At 36.7% G+C, this 20000-nt stretch overlaps 2 protein-coding genes across 3 annotated transcripts; one reads left to right on the plus strand and one right to left on the minus strand.

Moving 5' to 3' along the window:
• The first annotated feature begins 1661 nt into the window (after positions 1-1661).
• LOC141429201 (F-box-like/WD repeat-containing protein TBL1XR1-B) lies at positions 1662-15887 on the plus strand. Its single transcript, XM_074089472.1, is given in 8 exon segments — positions 1662-1853; positions 1947-2096; positions 4061-4206; positions 4707-4906; positions 5405-5521; positions 5981-6155; positions 6234-6425; positions 10506-15887. Coding segments are annotated over 8 exon segments (1539 nt in total). The 5' UTR covers positions 1662-1795; the 3' UTR covers positions 11007-15887.
• Positions 15888-17695: 1808 nt separating this feature from the next.
• LOC141429110 (tRNA-uridine aminocarboxypropyltransferase 1) lies at positions 17696-19891 on the minus strand. Of its 2 annotated transcripts, none has more exons than XM_074089323.1 (2): positions 19785-19891; positions 17696-18451 (listed from the first exon to the last, which is right to left on the minus strand). In XM_074089323.1, exons 1-2 carry the CDS (start codon positions 19830-19832, stop codon positions 17720-17722), a joined length of 780 nt encoding a protein of 259 aa, XP_073945424.1. In that variant the 5' UTR covers positions 19833-19891; the 3' UTR covers positions 17696-17719. The 2 variants fall into 2 exon arrangements, with proteins under 2 accessions (XP_073945424.1, XP_073945416.1); XM_074089315.1 differs by lacking the exon at positions 19785-19891 and adding an exon at positions 18767-19307.
• Positions 19892-20000: the final 109 nt, after the last annotated feature.

Consider the following 20000-nt stretch of genomic DNA (forward strand, 5'->3'; position numbering starts at 1 on the left):
AATTAATATACCTTACAATTGTTATTGACAAAAGTGAGGAAGACATCATTCAAATAATGCCCGCTATGACAACGCTTTAATGGGTTACCATATTAGAAATAAAAAAAGTAGACTATACAAATATTATTTCTTTTATTATTTATTTAAGATATATACAACGAAATCTACACGAAATTGATTAAAATTATAATATGATAACTTAAAACAGTTAAAATAACATTAAAATACAATGTTTCCACTGAGTTTTTTCGAGTCAAAAAATTTTTGATCAAAAGCATTTTTTAGGCTGGCAAAGGTTCCGTTGTATTACGTCCATGGGATGGGAAAGAGTTTCCAACAAATTGTTTATGATAACCTTTTACAAAGATAGCTATTGCATTGTTTGATTGAAGAAAAAATATTACAATGTGACTCAGCTAGACAATTAAATTAACGCATACATAATATGCTTATAAATTGATACAGGAAAAGTACGCTAGCTATAACTTGAGTTGAGCGACCTAGCGGACATAATTTTTTTTCGTGTATCTAGCTTTGTACACTATAATACCGACACCACAATGACAACGACCAAACCACGACCCACGACTACTGATTAGTAATCTGTGCTGCAGCGGCGTCTTTAGCCCATGTCACAAAATATATAATAGTACTGACGTATGCCCATGTAGCGCCCGTGTGCAATTATTATTTTAGCGCCATCTAGGAAGAGCGCGGTCAAAATGGAGTATGTACAAAGCAGGGCTTGTTAACGTTACCAAATTCACACTATTAGTAACGTTAAAATAACGGTAAAAATCATAAAAAATACCTAGTACCGGTATTAAAATTTAACGTTAATTGATAACTTAACATTATTTAACGTTACCTAATTACCGTTATTTTTACCGGTAAATTTACTTTACATTGTAGGGCTTGTTAACGTTACCCAATTCACATTATTATAACGATACCGAAGTAACACTATCGGTAATTTTTGCTATGCTACCGAGTGTTGCCAATTTAGCGCGTGCATACTCGCTCGATAAATAAGGATAATCTGCCATTTAACGTTACCCAAACTTACCGGTAAATAGTAATATAAATACCGTTAAAAATGATTTTAACGATACTTTTGAATTAACGTTAATTTAATGAATAGCTGATAACGTAATCATTTTTTATACCGGTAAAAAGTTGTATAAGTAACGGTAAATCGTTTAACGTTAATTATCATTTAACGTTAAATCGGTTTGACAGTTGGTAACGTTACCACTTTTTAACGGTATTTAAAGCCCTGGTACAAAGTACCGCGGCCGGCGCCCCTAATACCCAAAGCTATAATACCGCTGCGCCCGTGTGCAACGCACACCCTGCACTATAGATAGGTAAAGACGACTGACTGTCTGCAGGGCTACTACGAAACCCTTAACTCGAAGTTCGTGTCGTGCGGTCCCTCTGACACTTATACTATTTAATACGAGAACGAGAGGGACGGCACGATACGAACTTCGAGTTTCGAGTTTCGGAGAAGGCCTTCTGTATTGATGATCCATGGCTACTACGAAAATCCAAATTCGAAGTATCTCTCGTCTCTCTCGTTCTCGTTATAAATAGTATAAGTGTCAGAGGGACCGCACGACACGAACTTGCTGATCTATTCTATTTGACAGTTACACGGGCTTGCGTCTTGCGTTCGTTGCGTTCGTTCTGTCAGTTTTTTAGCTTGTTAATGGTGTAGTGGTTCATGGATGGTTTTAAATATTGTATTTGTACAATACCGACTTTTAATTGTGGACACTGAAAGTGCGGTAAAATGAGTTATTCTAGCGATGAAGTAAATTTTCTTGTGTATCGTTATCTACAGGAATCAGGTACAGTTCATTGAACTCGTAAAATTCGTCGAGACGCTTAGGTCATAAGGAATTGTTTTCATTAAAATTTTGCAATCGGCTATCGATTTTCAGGTTTCCACCACTCTGCTTATACCTTTGGTATTGAGTCGCATATATCACAAAGTAACATCAATGGAGCTCTTGTGCCTCCAGCAGCTTTATTGAGCATTCTCCAAAAAGGTTTGGAGTACACCACGGCAGAAATCACTTACTGCGAGGATGGTAAGTTCATATAACGTGCAAACTCCTCGTAATTGTTGTATTATATTTAAAAACTTTATGAGATTCCATTATTATGAGGTTGCAATGATTTATCTTAGTAAGGATCATTTAACAAAAACACAAAAATTTCTAATTATATAACATTTACTATATTCCATGTACATGTTATATTTACTATATTTATATTTTATTCTATTATTTATATTTTTATTATATTATGTGTCCTGACATTTTAAAGAAGAGTAATTTATAATTACCCACTGAGTAATCAAAGTATAGAAAAAAATATCCTAAGAATTATTCACCTTTTAAGAATTGCAGTTGCAGTGTGAGCTCAAATTGAACCTTGTAATTTCTTATTTTATTGGTCTTGATATTATATATTATTATTTAAATTTCAAATATATCACTGTTACTCATTGTCTATAGGGGAATCACCCTTTAGTATTAAATACCCAGCATTTATTCTTTGAGTTTGACCTACTAACATACAGTATATAACAAAACAGTTTTAAATAGATTCACACTGTTTATACAAGTCAAACCACATTAGCCCTGCGTGGGAATTACAGCCAGTCTTTATATTCTGAGAGGAGGTCTGTGCCCTGCGATGATTACATCTTAAGAAAGGTTTTTATTAAGAATTAAATTTTATTATGTATACACTAGCAAATATTTGTGTTTATTATCCGAAATGTATAATTATAAAGATTTGGGGCCCAGGCTAGTTAGCTTTCAATCCCATTAAATGATAATAAAGTAAATAAATAATAATAAATATCATGGGACACTTGACACCAATTGACCTAGTCCCAAACTAAGCAAAGCTTGTACTATGGACACTAGGCAACGGATAAACATACTTATATAGATAAATACATACTTTCATACAAATATCTGCCCCGGCCGGGATTCGAACCCGGGACCTTAAGCTTCGTAGTCAGGTTCTCTAACCACTCGGCCATCCGGTCGTCAAAACAAAAGTAGGAAAAACAAACCTGCGTTATATGGTTTGGCGCACCTCGCAGCCTTCAGGCCCAAGCCATGGTGGTGGCCTTAGGGTTAATATGCCCCTTTCTGTCTAGTATGTTTTACACTTTTGTGACTCACTGATAACTAATATCTCCGGGGGCATAATCACATCTATTAATAATTGCTTAAATAAGCTCCATGTTTGGACCACATTGCAGCAGCCAATGGTCATGAGAAACTTAATAGTTGTGACTAAGTCCTGGGAGATATTAGTTATTTGTGTTTAGATTGGGAACCTATGTCATAGTAATCTTATTCTCATTAAAAATTGAGATTTTGCCAACTTTAGGTAAATATGTATCTGGATTTCTGATACCCCATCATTATTGTTATTTCTTTCTATGCCACACGGCACACCCAATGAAATGTGTAGAATGCTTTAACTCTTTATAGGGTCACTCTTGCAACCATAAGATGTCCATAATGAATAATAATGATTGTAATCCATAAGACTCAAAATTAATAGTGTAAACATAATCACAGAAGAATAAAAACAAGTTGTTTGTGAGGTTGTTGTGTGTGGTTGTGTGTGTGGTGTTGTTTGGGTTTTTATTCTTCTGTGGTTATAATCTATTCAAAGCTTTAAAAACTTTATGGATAAATTGTGAAAAAAATTGTTGCGAAAAAGTCTTGCTCTATAAAGGGTTTAACCCTAAGGCCGCTTGTAGACGGCAGTTGTTTTCACTGGACAACAGACCATTTTATTTTCCCGAGTTGCGGTTTTGTATGGCTTACAATGAATGTGTGTACAAGGACCGGTCACTAATTGTCCGGTATATAACACCGCAAAAAATGGTCTGTTGTCTGGTGAAAACAACGGATGTCTACAAGAGGCCTAAGTGAATAGAGCTGGGCCACTTGAGCACTACATTGCATTATTACTTGCATGCACTTTTTCTAAGAGCTTTGTAAACTTGAGTGTCATATTGTAGGTCCGGAAATACGGCTCACCGAAAGTCTTAGTTTAATTGACGCCGTTACGCCTGACATAGTTGCTGCTCGCCAAAATGCGCACAATGCTCAAAAACAAGCAATTAGAGCAGAACAGGGCTCTGGGAGTGAACAAAATGGTGTAGAAGTAAGTAACAATGTCCATGTGAACCATTATTTTAAATGGTTTAACCAGAATAAGGTTTGCTCTGTAGTTCAGCATTACAATATAAAATGACATCATTATAAGTAAATTAAGACATAAATTTCTGAATATAATGTAATCATTATAAACACAAAATAAAATATACATATTATATAAAAACCTGTGTGGTGTTGGGTTAGAATTACACCTCTCCATTTCTTCCGTGGATGTCGTAAGAGGCGACTGAGGATATAGGTTAAGGTATACAGTAGGCGACAGGCTAGCAATCTGTCACTATTGTACTGTTTTTGTCAAACTTAAAACCTAAAGTTGCTAATAGTGGCTCCGAAGCCGTAACGTTTTGTGTGCTCTGCCTACCCCATTTGGGAATACAGGCGTGATGTTTGTGTGTGTGTGTATAAAAAACTACAGGCAAGCCTTGTAATTGAAATACAATGTATCTTTAATTGTTGCAACACTAATAACTGCTGTATTATGGAAAGGGTACCACATGCAGTGCACCAACAGCACCCGGGGGCGCAGCAACGCCTAGTGCCTCCGAGAATATGGAAGTTGACCAGTCCATAGAAATACCGGCTAGCAAAGCCACGGTACTAAGAGGTCATGAGTCTGAAGTATTCATATGTGCATGGAATCCAAGTACAGATCTACTAGCTAGTGGATCTGGAGATAGCACAGCAAGGTTTGTTTATCAACTTTTATTTAACTGTCAGAACTAAATATTAGACAGTTACTGTGAATGTACAAAACATAATATCATGGTTAAACAGTTGCATAAACTATTATGCAACTGTTATGTAATAGGGGTCCTTAAAACATGAGTGTGGTTTTATGAAACGAGGCATAGCAACATTACATTACTGCTGTTACCTACTACCACAGACAAGAAAGATGTCATAGTAAAATCGGTTGTTTAATGCTGGTCATTGCCAATGGTTTTTGAATGCATTAGTTATAGGCTCCTAAGGCCCAACATTCTTGATTTAGGACATACCTCAAAGCAAATGTCAACTTTTACTAATTGACATTAAGTTTCAAATTCTGATAATCGAAAACTGACGTGGGCTTCAGAAAAGTTAAAGGACTTATGGGTGTAGATAAATTAAAGAATTAAAATAATGGTGGATAAAACTTTGAGAGATTAATTCAAATTGTTTTATATATTTTTACATAATTTCAGGATTTGGGATATGTCAGATAATCCTGCTACTACTATCTACTCAAATCCAAAAAGGTTATGTCACTCATGACATTGTATACTTCGTAAAGGTGTTTATGCTAGAACGTCGTCCAAGCAATACAAAGCATGTCACCTCTTCTGTGACTCGTTCAGAATGTATGACATAACAAACGGTTGTGGTTGGCGGATATCTTTGTAAGGCCTATACTTCGTGACGAATTATTAACACAAATTCGTCTACTAGTATATGTTTTCGCTTTTATTTTTTTCATTTATGCACTAGTAATGTTAGCCCGCGACGTCGATCTGGCCGTATGAATTTTGTATTTACTCAATATGCCATAAGTAATAGGTAGGTTAATATTCGGCATTGCAACCGTTTCCGATGGGATTAATATAGCCTAAAGCCTGGATCCCCGGGGATTTTCGTTGACCAGATTAGTAAAGCATGTGCAATGTAAACTCGAGCAATAAACCCATTTCCCCCTCGACGGGTCTCTCCACCCTCGCCATACCGGCTCGGCTGGATATATTAACGTCTTGGGTAAAATGGCTCGTTTTATGCTCTTGTTGTACAATCTACTATTTAATGTTCTAGTGTGATGGAAACCTGCTAGCCACGGGATCGTATGATGGCTATGCTCGCATTTGGACAACAGATGGTACCTTGGCGTCTACATTAGGGCAGCATAAGGGCCCTATTTTTGCTTTGAAGTGGAATAAACGCGGAAACTACATCCTTAGTGCTGGGGTAAGTTACTAAAGATAAAGTAATATCATAAATTAAATCTTCAGGTTACTTAATAATACTTTTATTGGTACATTCCAGGTAGACAAGACCACTATTATATGGGATGCGGCATCAGGACAATGCACTCAGCAATTCTCCTTCCACTCTGCTCCTGCCCTTGATGTTGATTGGCAAACAAATACTTCATTTGCATCATGCTCTACAGATCAGTGCATCCATGTGTGCAGGCTCCATGTTGATAAACCCATCAAGAGCTTCCAAGGACATACTGTAAGTGGGTGTTTTTAAGACAAAGGAATTAAACACAAGCACTCATGATAAGTGATCACTGCTGTACATACGAGGGGCGGCGGAAAAGTTCTAAGCCTAAGGTAGAAATAGTAGATTGATAACCAAGAGTGGAAAGTGACCCATTTGACCCGAGATATTTCTGGCGCTCGAAGTGAGAGCGCCAATAGTTCGAGGGGAAATGGGTAATTTCACCCAAGTTAGACACTATTTTTCATTTCGACTGTGCGGAAAGTAAAATAAAATACTACAAAAAATGAGAATAATAATAAATTGAATTTACTTATATCCAACCTCCAACGGTACCTTTTCGACTGGCCAATTGCCACGGATGACTATAAAAAAAAAACGAGTTGGTCACGACCAAGGAGCTTATATATACATATATATATAAATATATATATATACGAAACTGGAGGTTGAATGCCGAACGAAGAAGTTTGACCTTTATTACTTATTTATATATTCCATCTCTTTCTTTCACCTTACACAAACGATTTCCATCACTTTCCTAATCCTTCTGCTCCCGTATACCTTTCCGATTGTTTCAGCTACTTGGCTGCTGGCAGTCAGTATCGGTTACGATCAAGTACCAATCTCCTTTTAGCCTTTCCTTCTACCTCATCCAAAACATACTCTAAATCCTTTACAGTGCAATCTGGCAGGCTGTGGAATCGGCTACCGACCTCCATCAGGCAATCTCCCACCGTAGGATCTTTTAGGGAAGGCTTGAGAAGAATGTGGCTTGCACCTTTTTCTTAAATATTTGAGAACATTCCTTTGTTTAATATGCTTATATATTATGGTCATATATATAGTAGTTTATTTATTTATATTGTAGTTTATGTATTATATTGTTTAAAGCACTGTATAGTAGCTTCCATTATTTTAACTCTTAAACTCACCCTTTGTCGGACCCTAACGTATTGCTCCTCTCCTCTCATCCACTCAAAGGTTGACTGGTAGAGATCCCTTAAAGGGATAAGTCGCCCTTGTTAAAGTATCTTAAAGTTTGTCAGTTGTATTTTGTTAATTTTCTTTTGTACAATAAAGAGTTTACATACATACGTACTTTCTTAACCAAACTAAAGAAAGAGATGGAATATGTTCGTGACGTAATAAAGATCAAATTTCTTGTTTCAAACGAATGTTCAGCGTTCAACCTCCAGTGTTGTATATAAGCTCCTTGGTCATGACACGACGTGCATCTAGATGGCCATGCCGAAACGTGAAAAAAAAGTGTCATTGACGTAACTCAATTATCTTCGACTCCGTGGCTAATCGAAAAATTAAAAAAAAATACTTTCCACCCTAGAGATGAAAACGCAATTTTCCACCCGCTATCTACCCATGAAAATTAAACTTTCCGAACAGGAGAGATGAAAAAAATATTCAGTTTTTTTTTCATTTTTATTTTTCAATATAATCTCCCTTTAATTCATTTATTAATTTTTTTAATTAATGCTCTTAGACCGTTAAAAAAATGTTCCAGTACAGCCGCCTTCATTTCTTCATCACTGCCAAATCGCTTTCCCCTTAATTTTTTCTTCAAATTGCTGAATAGAAAATAATCGCTAGTGGCCAGATCTGGACTAGGGCGGATAATCAATTTCCTCGAAGCCAGTTTCCTTCAGAGCAAGTTTGGCAAAACGAGCGGTGTGAACGGGGGCGTTGTCTTGCAAAAACAAAATGCCTGTCCTCGGTTTGCCCCTTCATTTCTCGACTATGGCTTGTCGCACCTTTCTTAATAGCTCGGCATAATAAACTGCATTTATTGTAGAGCCTTTTGCCAAATAGTCTATTAAAAGAATGCCTTCGCAATCCCAAAACACGGTGGCCATTAGCTTAGACGCCGATCTTTGAACCTTGAGTTTCTTCGGTGGCCTTTCACCCTTTTCGATCCACTGCATAGATTCAGACTTCGACTCTGCATCATACTGTCTGATCCATGTTTCATCAACAGTTACTATACGGGAACAGACTGCAGTCTAAACCATCTTCACACAATTCTAAAAATGCCTGACAAGTTTGAACACGACGTTCTTTATCGAAAGCTATGAGCATTTCATTTGTTAGTTCTTTACCTCAGAAGTATAAATTCCTTGTAGCGATTTACCAAATCGCATTTCACCTCGAACTAACAAAATTTCAATAGAATCATGTAGGTACTTGACGCAATTTATCGCGTAGCTTTTTACATTAGTATTTAATAATTTGTAATTAGTAATTTGTAGCATCTAATTTTTCGTGTAGTATTTTACCCTAGACGCATTTCGCCGCGATCGATGTTTGCTTGGGCATCTAATTAATTTGACAAGTTAATTGATGTTTGTACTAAAATACACAATACACGATCGAGGTGAAATGCGACTAAAACTAATAGCGAGTAAAAAAACACGATTGAGACACAACGCGATACTTAAATGCACGATCGAGGTGAAATGCGACTAAAATTAATAGCGACTAAAAAAAATAAACGATTGTGACACAACACTATAATTAAATATACGATCGAGGTGAAATGCGATTCGGTGAAACGCTACAAGGAATTTATGCTTTTGAGGTAAAGAACTAACAAATGCAACCGATATTGGCCTCCTTGAGCGAGGATCGTCTTCGATCTACTCCCGTCCAAGTTTAAAAAGTCGACTCCATTTAACAGTGGCATAAGAAGGGCCTGATGCGCCGTAAGTACTTACTAGCCATTTCTTCAAAAATACTTTTCGGCGATTTGTCACTTCGTGAGGAACTTAATGACTCGGTGCTCAATTTTCGTGATATGCGTTGATAATTCACACATTCACCTTTATCGTCGGATATCTCGAGATGTAATAAAATAAACACGATTTTTTTTCTTTTAATCATTTATTTTTTAATGGCCAGTACCGCTTACACATATGCAACGTCAAAGTACCTTAGGCTTAGAACTTTTCAGGGCTTTTTGCTGGGCTTAGAGTCATGAAATTTGGTATGTAGATAGCTGGACATCTGAAAGAACACATATTCTACTTTTTATCTCGATATTCTCACGAGATAGGGATAAAATCTCAAAATAACAACCGCTGGGTGTAGAGTCATGAAATTTGGCATGGGTGTTATAATATAACGATAATGAAAACCACGATATAATTTAATAAAATCCCAGAGTTTCAACTCAACTGCAGTATCTAATGATTTACGCGTGCGAAGCCGCGGGTAAACGCTAGTATATTATATAATTATACAATTATATGCGTGTTGCTGTGTTGATTTTACCATTACACAACTATATAAACTTTTTTTTAAATTTACGTGCTGACTTAAGGTTTACTCAGTATCCCAAAAGATGGCACTGTGCAATGTGTAGCAATAAATTTATTTTCGTTTTATTTTGTTGTATTACCTATTAAATCAATTAAATTTGTTGATCTGATATCCGTATACCCTCTTTTAAACTTAGTTAATTTGGCAAAATCTTTTCTCAGTAGCGTATCCATGTCACAACGTAGTATACTTTCAGCGCCATCTGTTAGTTTAACAGGGTACTCGTAGTCGTTGTAAAAAAGTCTGCACCTCCTTCTAAGAAGCGTCAATAACTGGCATAAGATTCAGGTCCAAACTAAACTCAATCGAGTGTAGTGGCTACCCCGCCTTTCAGGGGTTGAATTTTTTTAGCCTATAACCTGGCCGGAGATTTTCTCGCCAGATTAGTAAAGTTTGCATCAAAGTCCGTTCAGCCGTTCTCACATGATGCGCGGTCAAATAAACGACAAACAGATAAACAGACAAAAATTCTAAAAACTATTGGATCCCCAGCCAACTTTTTTTCCGATATCTTTGATGTACAGACTTTCGACCCTCGTTAACTTTATTATATGTATAGATAGAAGAAGATAGAAGCTTTGATTACATACAACACTTGTTGTATATAATCAAAGGATAGAAGATAGATAGATTGGACGGCTAGTGCCTTTTACAGATAAGAGAACATGTACTAACGACTTCTTCACTTTGTCATTCTTGTTACGAACAAAAGTAATATAGTGCATCCAATTCTAACAAAGATTTTTATTTGATTTCTAGAATGAAGTCAATGCCATCAAATGGGATCCTCAAGGGCAGTTGTTAGCTTCATGTTCAGACGACATGACCCTGAAGATTTGGTCTATGAAACAAGATACTTGTGTTCACGATCTGCAAGCTCATTCAAAAGAAATCTACACCATAAAATGGTCTCCCACTGGACCAGGAACACAGAATCCAAATATGAATCTGATATTGGCAAGTGCTTCTTTCGATTCTACTGTACGCTTATGGGACGTGGAGAGAGGTGTGTGTATACACACCTTGACAAAGCACACAGAGCCAGTTTACAGTGTGGCGTTTTCGCCCGACGGCAAGTTTTTGGCCAGCGGCTCATTTGATAAATGTGTGCACATTTGGTCCACGCAAACAGGAGGCCTGGTTCACTCTTACAAAGGTACGGGTGGTATATTTGAAGTTTGCTGGAATTCACGCGGCACGAAAGTAGGCGCCAGCGCTAGTGACGGCAGTGTGTTTGTGTTGGACCTACGCAAGCTATAAGGCTCAACAACCGGGGCACGCCCCACTTGACGAGCGCGTCGATCGCGTCGGCGCCATTAATCTGAGACCACAAATAAACAAGTACACCTAATGAAATGCAGTATTTTCTATTAAAAGCGTAGTACTCTCCAACTGTTGTGACTGGAATATTAAAACTTTTTAACAACCAATGTCTTCAATACGGCAAAGTTGTCTGTGCTATAGAGACCCACCATAGTCAGCTGTGTACCTAGAAAAGTATCTTTCTAAGTTAGGAGTTCTAAAAATTGTAGAATTAATGTACATTCACACATTTGACATCTGTCCGTTAGTACAGAGGGCTAAACATTGTAGTCATGTGGCTAAATAATATTATTTATACAAACTAGCCGACTTTTGTATGTGAATAGCGAACAAGATTCAATATCGGAAAAAGAAAGGTAATTTCAGATCTCTCTAAATATGCAGATAATATTTTTATTTTATTTTATTTATTTAAACCTACAGTCTAGCTAATCCAACCTACGAACGATCAGTTTTCTAGACTATAAGCGGGTGGGGCTCTAGGGGTAGACGTAGAAATTAAATACATTACACACAACCGTTTTAATCATTCATGATTGATACATTTAGTGGCGACGTAGACAGTACAATACGATACGAGTACAATACCTAACTTTTATACAACACATAATTTAGGGACGACATGTTTTATTCTCATTACGAGTGTTGAGATCATGTGTATGTCCCCTCCGACACCTTCTTAAAGGACTTGATATTCTTGTGTATACAATGTAAAACCACTGTAAGGCAGTTGTCTCACCGCCGGCGAGGAAACGATTGGCTATCGACTTTTTTCTCGCTCTAGAAACGAACAAAAGATATAAGATCCTGTGTGAGTAAAAGATACACATATATTAATAGTTGATCCCTGGCGGTTCACACTGCCGGCGAGAACTCGCTCTTACATCATTTGTCGCAGCGACAAGAGCTAAGACTCGCTGAGCTATAAAACTAGCTCTGTTAGCTTGGTGGCCGCCCGGCTCGAGCGAGTAGAGCGAGTAATCGCCCGTCGTGCTCGAACACTCGCTTCTCGCTGCTCGCCCACTCGTTTCTAGTTACTTGCCCAGCTCGCTTCTCGCTCATCGTCGGCAGTGGGACAAGTGCCTAAGGATGTTTATCTCCGTAAAGCGTTCTCTAACTGAATCTCGGGAGCCGACGTGGTAGATAGACCGAACTGCCGTCTTTTGTTTGTACTTTGTAGAGCAGTTTATATATGTAGGTTCTTGAAAAGCCCTAATAATACTTGATTTTTTTCTATTAGTTCCAATGGATCACGTTCATTTACTTTATATGGCTGAGATGTGTCAGATGTGTGAACTAGATTAATTTTATAATAACGACGACGTTAAGAGAATAGAATATTATGTCAAAATGAGATAAATCTATACGTCACAAATACGTCGAATTGGAGACAAACGATACGAGACAGAAGACCGCGATAGTGTCGCCAGCACGACAACACGAGCTAGGTATATATGTGTAAACTCAAATATGGCAGTAATAAGTAAATCTAAATACTGCTTGAAGAGAAAAAAAATAAGAAATGCTTCTTTTATTTTTGATTGTTTCGTAAAAAATTGCAAGCAGGTAGGGTAAATGATAGTGAGTTTAATTAATAGTTTTCCAAAATTCCCTATTCATTTCCATGGAAATTTTATGGTTTGTGGCAACAGAAAAGGACATTTACATACAAATAAATCGGGACGTTTGCATTTTATTTCAAATAATAAATGCAGTTTTTGATGCTGATTTATTTTTGGGGTCAAATTTACTTTTAATGTCTAAGATATGAAATTTTGTAAAGTACTCAACCGGATCTCAATTTTATCATCAATTTCTCTACTATCCTGGTTTTTTATTTTATTATATATAAGTCTCATTTGGTACTCAACCGGGCAGTGGCGGCGCAGGACCTAAATTTGTCGTTGGCAAGATCAATTTTGCGAGGCCCTAGGATATCACACCACACATGGCCACAAGGCTATGGCCCACGTCACTTACGCCCTGCACCGCCTCTGCAACCGGGCCTCAATTTTTTACAAGCTTTTATTTATTATTATGAATTTCTTAACTATCATGGTTTTCTTTATTGCAAAAAACCCTCATTTGATACTCGACTGCGTTACCAGTCCCCACAGCCTCAAAAATAATGCCCACGGGTACCAAGCAGTATTTTTTCTTTTTTGAGCAATTATTTCGATAAAAGTTATCATACGGGTACGTATGCCATTTTGAAATAGAAAATAATGTTTTTGAAGATAAGGTATCAGTATACTGTGAAAACATACGCGTTGAAATGTACAAGTGACGTTTTTACAGTATCGAAATTAATGTTGGCCCTTTAATTGCTTTGTAATCAATACAAAGATTATCATTTACGACCCAAAACGCGACACCACTGGTTTGGAAGCAATCTCGCGGCTACTGTTGCCGTCACCCTTTCGCAGTTGCTATTTAGTCTCTGTCGCGTGCTTCAAATGACCATCATACTGTTTGCCTACCGTGCGCATTATATGTCGCGTGTAGTGATCTCCTGTCTCGTGTCTGTTTCAAATATCATCTTAAAGATTTTTATAGTTGACAGAAAAAGAACACTCTAGAATTGTTTGTCCTTGTCTAGACACATTGGAAACCGTCTACCAAAGCCGAAAGATAACCTCAGTCAGAATAGAATGAGTCATTCTATCCTGATCAAGAGCTAAGGCCGACGCAAAGATCCACAAGTATTAAGCACAAATTCGAATTGGCACCACTCATCCTAGCTGCAGATACAAAGGGTGTACTTATTATTTGCATGTTATTGAATGGATTATGGCAGACGTTATTAGTTGACGTGGAAGGCAATGTAAAGATCCTGGTCATCATTCTTACATAGACCGTAAGGTTCCTAGTATTTCGATTGTAAATCGCAACTGACCCTTAAATTGGTTACTTAAATGAGTTCCAATCAACCAAAATTAAAGAAAAAAAAAACTTTATTTGATTTTGCAGAAACTGTTGTCTAACCTGTACTTAAACAAGTGTTGTGTTTAATGTAATTAATAAATATCCAGTGTTCGTCATCTTAAATCATACTAACTTTATAATGAATGATGTACCGTCAAAGGATGCCAGCTTCTGCCATTGTTGAGTGGGACGAGCCCTATGAGCGAATGTTGGTAACATTCATCCCGCTAGGTGTGTAGTATTTAGAGACTTTATTGCTATCCTGTATAAATTTTTGTGTAATGAAATGATAATTACATAGGTATTTATGGTAACATCGCTGCAGAACTCACGAGGTTTTTTTAATCGAATCGTGACGGAACAGTATATGATGTATTGCATTGGAGAAAGATCGAAGGAAGGGAGACGTTATTTCCAAACCAACCTTAGTATTAAGAGTAAATTTCCCACAGAACGGTTTGAAGCCGGCCCAAGCACCATATTGGCAATTGCCATTAATAAAAATATACTAATACTGCCGACTCTTTTCAGTTCACGCCAGTTTTTGTATATCAATTTGATATATCAATATATTTTGTAATAGATATTTGGGTAAGTAACCACAGTTCAATCTTTTATTTAATTATCTACCATTAAGCTTATAGTACGATGACTTTTGGGACAGTACACCAAGTAATTTGTTGCTTTCTCAAAGGTCTGCAACGTCAGCCTATTTTTAATTAAAATCGGTATTGTAAGTAATTTAAGTGTTGGTTGATGTATATAATACACTAATAATTTATAAAATAACATTGTAGTTTACGATGCGACGATAATTAATGACCTAATAAAATTCGCCATACTACGGAAATACGTTCTAAGTACGTAGGTATCGTTGTCAAATGTAACCACAAATGTTTGTTCTATTTCTTACGGATCGTATTTTACCTATGTGTAGTTAACATATATTTAGTGTATAACCAAATCATTGGCATTGGTAGAATCTGCTTACAAGTTAAGTATAGGTATTTACTTGCAAACAAAAGGAATTTCTTCCACCAGATGCCATCTACCAGGAAGTACGACTAGACTCAAGTGTGGAATGAATTACCGTATTAAACTATTATTGTAATTATATATTAAAATATAAATAATAATTATCACTTTGACTTATACTTATAACATTGACTAATAAAACTTAATATAATTAAATTAAATACGTTAATAATTTAATGCGATAATTAATTGAGATTTTGTGAGTACTTCTGGTTTCCGAGTTTAAATCATAATTGACTACACCAGTAAAGGGGTTTCCATTCATTACGTGTGGTGTTTAGCGGGGGAGGGCGTCGTCCTCGTGCCAAATCTTATCCAATCTCACGTGGAGAAGAAGGGTTTCTGCACACATCACGTGCCTAATTACGAGAATAATTAGTAAATCATGTGTCACTACTATGAACTGTGGCTAATTCCTACACGATAATATTTATTATACACACAGTAGCTCTAAAACATTAATGGATGGGCCCTAACAGAATATAGGTACCAATGAATAAAAAAAAAACGAGTCATGACAAGACAATGTCTCATGGTGGTAGGTAGTGCTACGAGTTTCCTTTCTTCGATCAGTTCGATCACCAACTATACGATATCCGTATATATATCGCTAAATGTTATTAAATTACCCTTAAACAGGCCCATAGCGTCTAACCCATAATCTTACTACATTAATGTTTATATTGTTTAATGATATTCATCCATCAGGGTTAGACCAGTAGTACAGTTGTATCTTCAAAGTCTCTGGTTAAGGGTAAAAAAGAATATAGACCCTTGTATTCCTTAGTTTTTAAGTAAATTTGCTGCAAATTTTGATGTATAGTTTAATGTGTTAATAAATAAATATTTTTAACCTACTATAGACTGATGGTTCTTAACTTTTTGAACGTTAAAGATCGATTAAAGCTTCGTCTACGACGCCACCGACCCATTGACTCTTACCATCTCGACGGCAATAGCCTTCAAGCAGCTTGATAACTTCATCATAACTTCTCAGTGCACGATAGCGTTCGAAGAGTTAGGCAATTTCACGATCAATTTTTATTTTGTGCAACTGTGAACATCGTCCTCAAAACTGATTAGTTGCATGGCCCACGCTGACGTCGGCTACGTGAAGCTCGTCAGTCTTCACTTAGAGCTTCACTTACCGACGTCAACGTGAGCCATGCTATTTGAGTGAACTGCAAACGTGCACCAGGGACATAACCTTTTAACTAAGCATTTATTTATACAAGTTATAAAATACATCCAATACGTCACAAACGGCTAGGCTAAACCCATTTTGGTAAAATTTAGCTAACTCTCAATTAAATTATACCACCTTACTGTGCGCCTACCTTTCACCACACTAATTAGGTAGGTAGGTACATCTATATAACCGGGCCGGGTCGGGGCCACGTGCAGTGTAGGGTTCCGTTAAAATATGTGGGAAATCTTTATATAGTTTAAATAAACTTTCGCCGTCGTACACTTACATAGATAATTTAAACTAAGCGACGGATTTAAATGCAGTGTTCACCTTCAGTTAAACAAAATACCTATCCAACGATAGTGTGGGTTTAGACGAGAAAAAAAACATCTCCACGGTTAGCTTGCAGAGGGCCCTCGATACCCGACTCTATTGAAAACTAGTATTTTAAAACTTAATATTTTGCAAATGCAACTTGTAAGTCGAAAAATTATTTTAGCAAACTGTAGCAAACCAAAACACGTAGATATAGAACGTCTAAGGCGGTACCGGCCACAACACCAGCAGTTCAAGTACCAGGGTACGTATAGGTAGAGTCATTCACGTGCCGTGGTTCTTATTACAATGTCATTAATGTCTAATTTTGACAAAATCACGCGTCTTCCTAGATGGCACTAGGAATAAAATGCGAGCAAAATTTATTGAAGTGTAGGGTTGCTATATTTATCATAGGATCGTCATGATATCAATCGATTTTACGAGCCCTGATTATTCGTTAGCAATTACGATAATTGAAAGAATATTTTGATGCAAATGTGGAAAACAATGAGTCGCGAGAAATCTTCTCGACTTACAGCTCGTGGCAGGTTTCGGGACGAGTGAAAAGAGGTTTTTTTAATGCTACTCATTGATATAGATAGACTTGATATTTGGCATTTTTTGAGGGTAAGAATCCACACGTTCGCTGCGATAAGGGGTCTATAGACCTCCTAAAGCACTAGTTGAAAGTAAGCAACATTTTGCATTGCAGTGAACGTGTTAAGGCTAAGTAGAGATTTTTTAAAATCCCACAGGATAGGAGATAAAATTTGGCCCACCGTTCATACAAAATTACTGATTATACATTTGAGGACCAGTTTTTCGCCGCTTAGTATAGTTTTAAGTAGTTCTGGCCTGGCCTGGCTGGACACGCACTTTATAGGGGTTTCTTATAGGTGTGGCTTAGGAAAAATCTTTAAGTAATCTAATCGCATCAGCTGCTCTACTTACTAGATACTTTAGAATCGTTAATTTTACTATCTAGGCGAACTAAGTTGAGGGCATAAGCTAGTTTAATAATAAACAAAAAGCTAATCGGTTTTTAAATTTCCTTCTTAAATAGAAAGGAACACTATCACCCCTTCTTATCTCAGGATAGTGCAAAATTCCTATGTTATGAAACAAAGTTGCAGGCAAACAAGTAGTAAATAAAACAAAATTTAATAAAAAATCTTGTATAATTTTATGTCATTGGCCTTTTATAAGCTAGTAAATCTTCGTGTTTATACAAAGTATGTAATTTTTCATACATGTACTTGAAGAAATATAATAAGTTATCATATTCTCCTTCATAAGGTTTGCATTGCTTATGATCATCTACTGTACTATGTTTTGGAAAATCTATAGAAAGTGAACATTTGTAATGTGGGCTGCATCCCCAAGCACAAACATGGAGCTCCAGCAAAACTTGATGAAGGGCCTCTATTGTGGACAAGTACCACCGAGGGCTACCGCGTTGGTGGCGCCAAAACTGTGAAGCTCGATTCTGCACAACAATTTTAGGTATCCTTTGCAATCTTTCATCCGCATATATACCACGACTTTGATTCCAAGTGCTGTCTATAAGCAATACTCTGTCAATGGGTAGCTTTTCCACATGGAATATGGTCTTAGTACTTTCAGTACTTTGAAATTGTTTAGTCCTTAATGTCCCCACATTATATCCTTGAGGTAGTTGAGATAATAGGTAATCTGAGTATGTGAGAGAATTCTGTGTATCCATGAAGAGTTCTTGTACAGATCTGGCGTCACTCCCAGGGTACAGTAACACAGTTCTTCCATCATTTACATACTCTGGCACCTCAGGATACGTATAAATGTTAACATCATCAGGAGCAAGGACTGCTGCATGAGCTGATGTACTTTTACCATCTATCTCTCTCTTATGTTTAATTATATCAACTTTAATTGGTAACTGCAAAAAAGAGTATTAATAATAATAATAATAATAAATTCATTTATTTCGGGCAACTTGGCCCATACAGTAAATACCTTACAGACTAACATACATATTTAGAAACCTATTGTTTAATTTTATAATTCAAGTGATTAAAAATAGTGTATATGGAAAGGTACCTCATCAACAACTCTGAAAACAGCATTCAGTGCTTTCAGTTATCAGTTGCAGCTAATGAGGATTGAGTAACATACATTTTTACAGTCACGTCATGAATCACATGAATGTATAAACTTCAGATGTAGGCAGGTATTTGGATTTTGATGTACTTACGTTGCAAAATGGCACTTTGCCTTTAAGTTGTGACACCAAAACAAAACAACTGTAGCAAAAGTACATGCGCGATTTGCCACAAACGGGGCATTGGCTTCTACAATCTAATGAATCAAGAACATTAGAACTAGATATGACCATTCCTTCAAAGGGATTGTCTTGACGATTCCTCGCTTCAGGATTTTTTGGGTTCATTTTCAAGACGAACCGATGTATTGTAGCTCAATGTAACGTTCAAGAAGTATCGGTTTCTTACATTTGAAAGTAATTCTTAAGGTTCCAAAGCAATCAAGTTTTTCAAAATAAAAAAATGACAAACTTCACTGATAGAATCTTGATAGAATGCTGATGCTGATCCAAAGTGCTGATCTTATGATAGACGAAAACATGAATGACAAAATAAAACTATGGTGTAGTTTTAGGTTATGTTTTAAGCTGCGTTCAATGTAGTTTAAAATTTAAATAACTATATAGCATTGCATACAATTTACAATACGGTCACAGTGTACGTACTAGTTTCAGTATAGTATATAGTATTTCTCTATAGATACTGATAATCTTTGACTAGTATATAAAGATACTAGCAACCCGCCCCGGCTTCGCACGGTCAATAATCAAAATTTTAAAAAAAACGAGCCAAGTGCGAGTTTGACTTCCGTAGTTCCGTACCTATACAACATTAGACATTAGCGAAAATGGACAAAAAAACACGTTTGCCGTACGGGAACCCCCTTAAATATTTATTCTATTTTAATTTAATTATTTATTTTTAAAGTGAATTAAAATACAAATTAAATATTCTGTGAACATTTCAAGCAACTAGCTGTTTCCGTAAAGAGCACCCCTTAAATGTTAGTTTTATTCTGTTTTTAGTATTTGTTGTTATTGCGGCAACACGTCAAATACATCATCTGTGAAAATTTCAACTGTCTAGCTATCACGGTTCATGAGATACAGCCTAGTGACAGACAGACATACAGACAGTGGAGTCTTAGTAATAGGGTCCCGTAATTATTACCTTTCGGCACAGAACCCTAAAAAGGTCTCTAATGCACTTCACACACATTTTGAAGCGCCATTTCCCAAAATCAACAACTGCAAGGCTACTGCGAAACTCGAAGTTCGTATGGTACCGTCCCTTTCGCTCTCGTATTAAACAGTATAAGTGTCAGCAGGGCTACTACGAAACTCGAAACTCGAAGTTCGTGTCGTGCGGTCCCTCTGACACTTATAA

Source organism: Choristoneura fumiferana, chromosome Z, assembly GCF_025370935.1.
Source record: "Choristoneura fumiferana chromosome Z, NRCan_CFum_1, whole genome shotgun sequence".
Classification (NCBI taxonomy): domain Eukaryota; kingdom Metazoa; phylum Arthropoda; class Insecta; order Lepidoptera; family Tortricidae; genus Choristoneura; species Choristoneura fumiferana.

Coding starts and splice junctions, on each gene's coding strand:
- LOC141429110 (XM_074089315.1), bottom strand. CDS start 18,961: ATGAACCCAAAAAATCCTGAAGCGAGGAATCGTCAAGACAATCCCTTT. Junction 18,452..18,766: donor GCAAAGTGCCATTTTGCAAC/GTAAGTACATCA, acceptor TCTTTTTTGCAG/TTACCAATTAAAGTTGATAT.